The 8,797-nt window shown below is 28.7% G+C and overlaps 1 protein-coding gene across 1 annotated transcript in view; it reads left to right on the plus strand.

Annotated features, from left to right (window-relative positions):
* The window catches only part of LOC142328240 (actin depolymerizing venom protein gelsolin 1-like), a 146,211-nt gene extending 137,414 nt beyond the window's left edge, over positions 1 to 8,797 (plus strand). Inside the window, exons 7-11 of the mRNA XM_075371872.1 lie at positions 1,166 to 1,343; positions 3,607 to 3,728; positions 4,906 to 5,004; positions 7,258 to 7,395; positions 8,434 to 8,797. Coding sequence (XP_075227987.1) covers positions 1,166 to 1,343; positions 3,607 to 3,728; positions 4,906 to 5,004; positions 7,258 to 7,395; positions 8,434 to 8,541 — 645 coding nt within the window. The 3' untranslated portion in view covers positions 8,542 to 8,797. The remainder of the gene's footprint in view (positions 1 to 1,165; positions 1,344 to 3,606; positions 3,729 to 4,905; positions 5,005 to 7,257; positions 7,396 to 8,433) is intronic.

Below are 8,797 nucleotides of genomic sequence, written 5' to 3' on the forward strand. Positions count from 1 at the left end.
TTTTTACCCTCTCACCATATCAAGCTAAGACTAATGAAAAATTTTGTAAAGCAATGTAGAAGGATAGTCCCGGATTTTTGTACATCAGGCAGAAATTTCCGAATGTAAATGAAGGAAAAATTAAAAAAGGAATATTTGTTTGTCCTCAAATAAGAGAGTTGGTCAAAAATGATATATTTAACTCAATGTTAAATACTGTAGAATGTGCAGCTTGGGCTTCATTTGAAGATGTTTGCAAAAGTTTTCTCGGCATACAAAAATCCAACAATTACCACAATATTGTTAATCAACTTCCTACTTCATACATTGTTATGGAGTGTAATATGTCTTTAAAAATACATTTCCTCCACTCACATCTGGATTTTTTCCTGGACAACCTTGGAGATGTAAGTGACTAACACGGTGAACGTTTCACCAAGACATTTCGGTGATGGAAAACCGCTATAAAGAGAAATGGAATACTGACATGCTAGCCGATTACTGTTGGACATTAATTCGGGATGTGCCTGAGGAAATTTATAAAAGAAAAGCATCAGCAAAATCATTTTAGCACAGGTATAGCCGTGCAAAATTATAAATTTTACAGATTTTAACTATATTTCCCCTTAATTTTTTTGAAGCATAATTTATTTAAAACTAAGGGTGATAGAAAAATTGTATTTACAGATCTGTAATGTATGCAAAAAGACAATTCAATAAATGGTATCACGCTTAGAGAAACATTAAAAAAAATTTTTTTGTCTATCAGTGTTATAGAATATTTTAAAATTAATAGAATAACATAGAATAAAATTAGTATATAATTTATTTTATTTGGTACCATGTAGTATTTATCTGTGTCAGTCAATTCACTGAATTTTGAGCATTTCATTTGCAAACTGCTCAGAAAAATTATTAACTTTGTTTTGTTTATTGATTTCCAGTATATTTTATTGATGTTTAAACTAATTAAAATCTTTAAGTTACTGCAAAAAACTGAATTGAATAAATATGCAGCATTTTTGTTAAGCAGACTAATTTAAAATGTTATGCCTGAATAATTATAATTAACATTTTTTATTATTTTATGATAACATAATTTAAACATTTTTTTTTAAATATTAATTTTTAGCCAATGTAAAATATTTTATTCCATTAGAATTTTTTTTTATTTTTGGCCTATTAGGTTGAAGTGAACGTTAAATCAATGAACAAAGGAGATTGTTTCATACTGGATTCAGGAAGTGAAATATATGTTTATGTTGGTCCAAATGCAAAGGGTACAGAAAAAGTTAAAGCTACTGCTGCTGCTAACATGATAAGAGATCAGGATCATAGTGGTCGTGCACATGTTACTATTGTTGGTAAGTTTTTTTTATTATAATTTTGTTTGACATGAAACCTATAGCAGGATGTTTAAACAAATACACTTTTAAACCTACATGATCTACGATATATCCAACCACAAGTTTCTTGCTTAAATTTTTCAGAATGTAATTTAATTACATTCAATTTTTTGAATGTCAAAATTAGAGGAAATGTTAACTGATAATCCCCCGATTATTGCTTCTTTACTACTAAGAGATGTTTGTTAGTAAATATAACCATCTACTTGTGAATTTAATTCAGTAGTACTACTTTAAAATTGAACTTTTTCTAATTCATTTTTCATCATAAACTGAAGCAGAACCTGTTATCCAAAGTTTTGTAACTGATATCTCAATTTTTTTTGCCACCTCCATGAAATTGTACAAACACCTTTATTGTTTTTCTTGTGGCAAACACCTTTTCTGCTCACATCAGACATATGGGCTTTCTACACTCGTAACACGTATAAAATGATTTTATTTTCTTCTTCAGATCATATAAGTGACATATCTTCTTTTTTTTTGAGTCTATCACCTTCATCATATTTAGTTACTACCGGTGGTTTGACGTGTAAAATTTGCCCCAAGCTCGAAGTTCATTAGGAGATATGAAAGTCTTGAATTATTCACTCTACATGAGGTTGAGGTTTCTTAAAAAATTAAGCTTGTTACTTTTCTTTTTTGTTACCACAATAACTGTAGTACAATATGTAAGTATTTACAACACTGATGTCTAAAATTCTGAAGAAAATAGCCACTGGCCATCATGAGTTCTTCGGCTGGAACAGTAGATGACACATTTTTTGTCTAAATTGTCTACACCACCTTTTGTATAATTATAGAGAGTATTTATTTCAGGTTTTCCTGTCTTTTAGCAGTTTATCTCTGGTCTCCTTGAGTGTGGAGGCTGTGAGCTGTTGTCTAGTTTCATCTATTTTTGGGCTGTCTGGTTGTGTGTGTACCCTCTAGCAGTGTCGGGCTTTTTTGGATCTTGGCTGTTATCACAATTAGCACTGATTTTAAGACTCATCATTTCCATTTTCTGTGGAGGTATCAAGGTGCTGATTTATCGACTCATACCCGCCTTATCGCAGCTGAAAGGTGGCAATGATTCCTGGTTGTAAGTTCCTGTAACAAGCAAGGGAATACTCCCTAGTCCTGTTTGCTTTCTTTTCAGAACAAGGGCCGTAATCTGTGGTTTTCGAATCGATCCAGTAGCGGCCAAAGAGGTACAAAGAGTGACAGGGGAATACAGAAGATCCCCAGCTGCCCGTAGTTTGCTGCGGGTAGTAGTCATGCCAGTGGGCTTGCCCAAATTATCAAGTAGGAGGAAGACAGCGAGCGTCTCATTGATGTCAGGACAGGCTAGGGAATCTCCGGCCATGTCAGAATTCATAGAAGTTAGGAAGTCCAATTGGAAGAGAAAGCTGGAGCCCATTCCTGCGATCTCATCAGTGGATGAGGCTTCAAAAACGGATACAGGAACGCCTGCCCGAGGTAAGTCAAACCTTGTAGTAGAGACATTTAAGAAAGCGGGCATACCTGGCAGTTCTGCCTCGCTGGTCATGACAGTTTAGGACGATCTGGACTACCTCATTAATTTCTTGGTTTTACTTGGCAGCGTCAGCTCAGGTGCAAGGAACACAATTCTTCCTCATTTGCTAAAATATTCGAGTGGCATGACATACCTCACCTCATGAGTTAAGTTATTTATGCTAAGATACTGTCTACTTAAAAAATAAATTTTGGCCAGCAAGGAAGAATCAAAGCACTGTTTGAAGATGGAAAAATCTATCTGTTTTATAATTTAAAGTATTTAAAATTTTCATTTTTTTTAATTTTGTTTCTTGATAAGTTTTGGTGAATTCATTTGCCATCAAATTAGTCACAAAAAAGTTGTATCAAAAAGCCAATTTCATACTAATTATCAATTAAACATTATTGTTAGTTTTGAAAGAATTGAAATTTTTTCTCGAATTTTTTATTCGCGCACATGTGCGTGTGTGTAAATATTATACTTTAATAGTGCTGTTTTAGTCATGTAATCTATTGAACAGTCAGTAAACTTCACTCTTTATATAGAAGTTACATTAATTTGGTTAAACTATTTGTTTTCCTTATCTCATCTTGTTCATTTCATTAGCTTAATCTTATTTCATCATTTTTATTATTTTTATGGGTGTTTGTTTTAGATATTAACTGATGTATTAATCTATTTTTTTGTTATTTAATTTGTCAAAAGTTTTTCTTTTGTGATTAGATTCATCCAGCACAGAAACTGAAGTACAGAAATTTTTTACCGAACTTGGCTCAGGAAGTCCAAGTCAGGTACCTGATGAAACAAAGGGTGGAGATGACCAGGAATTTGAATCAAAACAGGATGTGAGTATCTTTGCTGAAAGTATATTTTTATATGACTGACTGTATTTTATATTAAAACATAAAAACTATTTTATATTAAAAATTGTGTAGAGATTTTTAACGTATAAAAATTAACAGATCTAAAGTCAGTACCTCCTTTCAGATGAAAGGCAGTGATATTACCTTTCAGCTGTAGTGGTCATTGAAGTGATAGTGATTCAGTTAATGTATCAAATTCAGTAATACGTTTATTATCTAAGATATATATTTATTTATTTTTAGCAATCATAAAATCAACTTGAAGAGTGCATGGCTTACACAAGCATACACACTCAGTTTATCATTTTATTTAAGTATAATATTCTTTGTTTATTTAATTCAATGATTAAATAACTAAAGTACATGTGCATACTGTATTTCATTCCCATGGGTGTGGCCACTTTAAATACTTTTTTCACCTTAAATATTATTCATTTATTTAATTCTACCACTCACCTGTGACGTCACAACACAGCAGACGACTACAACAGCTGAATGTCTTGTTTTTTAAAACTTTAAATTGTAAAGTTAATGCCAATTAAAAAAAAACTATTAATTTCCCAATGTTTATTTTATTGTCAACTTTAAAAAAATCAGCAAAGTTTAAAGAAAGATATAATGGTATTCGTATTATTATTATTATTATTATTATTATTATTACTATTATTATTTCTTTAATTTAAATATGGGTAGGTTTATGAAATAAGAATAAATAATAAAAAAAAAATTGCCAAAATTAATATATTTGGTAATGAGTAAGGCTTAAACGTACTTACAAAAAAGATACGGGACTAAATGAGAACTTATCATTTTTTTGAGATTATGAAACTTTATTCATCAAGTAAATAATGAATTTATTGGTTTGAAAAGCTTCTTTCTAGTTCAAAAACAATTTATTTTAACGATAAAACAGGTTTTGGAGTAAGAAATAGTTTAATTCTTAAGTGTGCTTGTGCTTTAATATAGTAAATAAATTAGCACTGTTTTTTTTTATAAATTATCTGGAGTTTTCTTCATGTTTTTTTTTTTTTTTTTTATTTCTTTTTAAAGCTATCACTTATGAAGTAGCAATAATTTGTTGGAGTATTATATGTGTATTTGATAATAACTGTTTACTTTCTACTATAGTTATCTGTTTTATTGTTTCATTTCTTTTCAGGCAACTGTTACATTATACAAAGTATCAGATGCTGGTGGTAAACTTGTATCAGAAAAGATATCTCAGAAGCCTTTGAGTCAAAACATGTTGGTTACAGATGTAAGAATATCTATTTTTAATATATTCTCTCTATTAAGTTCCTTTTCTGTCATTACAGCCTTCATCCTTTTTTTTTTATCTATTTGCCACATTTTTCTGTTTTATTCAATAGCTTTAGAAAAATGTCTCCAATTTTAAACATTAATTAAATCTTTTGTCAAGTAACTTATTTAAAATTTGAAATCAGGTGAATAGTTTATTTTTTTATAAAGCTTTAAACTCAAGTACGTATTATTTCTACACTTGCAGTAAGTGTGTGTTTTTTGAGTAATTTTTTTTACCAACAACTACCTGCAGGTTTAAGTTATAATGAACCCATTTAGTTGTCTTTAAATTATCAGATAATCTTGTGGGTGTGCTCTGTTGCTTTAATTACTAGGCTGTCTTCCTCTAGAGCACTGTTTTTATATCTGAATATGAAATATAATAAACTAATGGACCGAACGAAGCAATTCTTTAACTATACAATTAAATGGCATGAAGTATTAATTTGATTTTGATTATAAATGAATGCAGTTGTATTTATTATAATTAAATTTAGATTAAATCAAAATATTGTCTTACATTTTTTATCTATTCAGTTTCTTAGTGTGCTGTTTATATGGCGTGTAAAGAAAATGTCTGCAATTGTGAATGTCAGTTATAATTGTAATTAATTATATCTATCTTTAATTAACCTCTCAGAAAACTGTACTTTACCATATTTACAAAATTTCCTATATTTTAGAACCATAAGTATTTTTAAATAAACGCGTAATTTTAAATTGTTTAAATTAAATAGATGTATTTAATTTACCCCAACATATCCCGAGGTACTCCCATTACCTTATATGAAAAGCAACTCCTGATTTAATGTACAATTGTTTACATAGTATTAATAAAGTACAGCTACCCTTAAATTTTTCAACATTCAGTTAAACTTAAAAAAAATAAATTTAACAAATGCTCCTATTTTCTATTTTTTGGTAGACGACTCCCACACACCGAGCACTCAGGGGCAGTTCAAAAGTTTTAAATGGAAAGGTAGGGATATGAAACATAATTTTAGAAAGCATTGAAAAACAAAAATTTTGACTTATATCTATTTCTACTGTACACCTAAATTAGTGGTCTTAAAAAAAATATGCTGCTGAAACTATTGACTGATTTTGCTGTTTACTGTTAATGATATCTGTTTTCTTGATAAATGAGTTAGGAAGAAGTATAAACTGCTTTTGAAACTAGTTGTAAAAAACATTAAACATTTTTGTTATAGTTATAGTCCAAACATCTTTACACCAAAATTTTGTTTTTCAAAATAATTAGTTTTTTACAACTATAATGTTTACAAATTTTGTATCACTTCTGCACCACCAGATGCCTGGGGTGAGGAGGTGGTCTCATATTGAAAATAAATTGTTTTGAGGAAATAACATTTAGTAAATTTTATTTTTTTATTTTTACTGTTGAAAAGTTATTTTAGGGTTGCCATACTTTGTTAACACTACAATGCTGCGTATTGAATTTAACTTTTGTCTCAAAATATCAGTACTTTTGTTCTGATTGATTTTCCCAGTGAACTAGCCACTGAAAACTCACTGACTATTGTTAAGTAGTTTTTTTTTACAGCAATAGTCAATGGCTTACTTTAAACAGATTATAAGAAGCTGTTATATTTTATTAAAAGATTGTAATCTATTTTCTTCAGTGTTTAATTGAAATATGAGTTTTGTTATTTTATATTATGATACAAATATTCAACTGACATTTTATCTTTTTTTCAAAAAACTATATCTTTCACGCTTCAAAACACTAATGTGTAATATAAAAATTCTCTTACTGTGTTGGGATTGAATACAATCATTACTTCTCATTTAAACTAAGTAAAGAATTTAAAAAAGCCAATGAGTTCCTGAGAAAAAATGCACCAAGATTCAGACTGAAAATTATTCACTTGTTTATGTAAGTCTCTCAAAATATTGGAACTTTTTCTTCCACAGGGCTTATTTGAGCTGATTAGTAGCACCCTGCCCAATAGATTTACCTAAAAGGTAATACCACTGAAGCTTGCTGTTAATTAATTCTGAACAGTCTTGTCCAAGAAAACTTGCATTATTTTGAAAGTCAAACATTTAAGATTTTATAATATTGAAGCGTTTTCATTTCTTGAAGTATTTTTAGAACTAATCAATTTGAATAAAAATTACTTTGTGTAATAGAAAGTATTTTACTTTATGGTATTTGATTTATGAATCATTTATTTCTGCTTATTAGGATTGTTTCATCTTGGACACAGTTACATCTGGAATTTATGTATGGATTGGTAAAAAAGGAACTGTACAAGAAAAAGTTGAAGCCTTAAAGAAAGCACAATTGTTTCTTACTGAAAAGAATTATCCAACTTGGACAAAGGTTTGTAGTACATTTATCTTTATTAATCATCCAACCTGTCATAAAAATTTCTAAAAATGCTAGCCCATTTTTGTATTGTTTCAATATCACTTATTCCTTATTAAAATTTTATTCGAAGGATATGTTTTTATATCAAATACTATAATTCAATGAATCAATTAATTTAGAACAATGTAATTTTCCTCAGTAAAATTTTTACTGCTGTTTTAAATAATCAAACCTTAAATCTTCGTTGTGTTTTGTTTTTAAGATAAAACCATACCAATTTTTTTTTTTTTTTATTAATGTGTAACAGTCAGAAAAAAATGAATGCCCTTAAACTAATTCTTATATATTTATCTGTTCATATGTACTGACTTATGGTTTCTAACTAGCTGAACTGTTTTAGTTGATCAATTCATTTTTATTTTATGTGCACATTCATCGGTTAATTGTCTTCTAATCTCATAACTTTTATTTTTGTAACATTCATTTTTATCCTGTATTCTGTCATAGTGTTTCATGTTAATATTTTTAAGCATTTTTTAATATATTATAATGATTCATAATATAAAGAAATGCTATAAATACAATTACATTTTCTATTTCTATGTTACAACTACACTTAAATTATATTTTGTATTTTTATATTATAACAGAGGAGCTGATGAATGTGCAAATAGTAAAACCACAAGTAGTAATCTGCAAATAACGAGGTATTTCTGTGAATGGGAAGAAAAGTTTAAGAATGATCACTGTTGAATAAGTGAATTCTGGATTCTTATTTCAAAGATGGTTTTCTTTGTTTACCTTGTTACTTATTTTTGTTTATATTGAAATTTTGTTATAGTGTTTAATTGATTACATTTGGATGAACAATTGGCATGCTGCTACTCATTTAATCGATCCTGTGTTTTTATCTTAGCAGGGATCAATTTACTCTTCATCATTATTAATAATATATTACTATTCAAAAATACACAGTGTAATCGCTTAATGATTAATTTATTTTTTCTATTGCGGTTAATTAATTATTTTGATTTATTATAATAATTTCAGGTGGTCAGAGTAGTTGAAGGTGCTGAACCTGCTGCATTCAGGGAATATTTTAATTCATGGCAACAACGTTCACCAAGTCCATCAAGAAAAAGCCCTGGTAAAAATTAAAAATAATTCAGACACAGTAACACGCAAAGCACAAATGCTACCTCTATCAGTTATAATTATAAATGCATAGTGCTATTTCTTTCTAAAAATGCTTTGTTACCACATTAATTGTTTGAATTTATTGTAAATTTTAAAATGTGTAAAATATATATTTTTTAAATTGTATACTATATAAAACAAAAAAAGCACTGCTCTCTTCTATTTTTGTAGAGCTTATATTTTCTATTTTTATTAAATAAAAATTGCATTTAATTAA

The sequence above is a fragment of the Lycorma delicatula genome, chromosome 7 (genome assembly GCF_047948215.1).
Source record: "Lycorma delicatula isolate Av1 chromosome 7, ASM4794821v1, whole genome shotgun sequence".
In the NCBI taxonomy this organism is placed as follows: domain Eukaryota; kingdom Metazoa; phylum Arthropoda; class Insecta; order Hemiptera; family Fulgoridae; genus Lycorma; species Lycorma delicatula.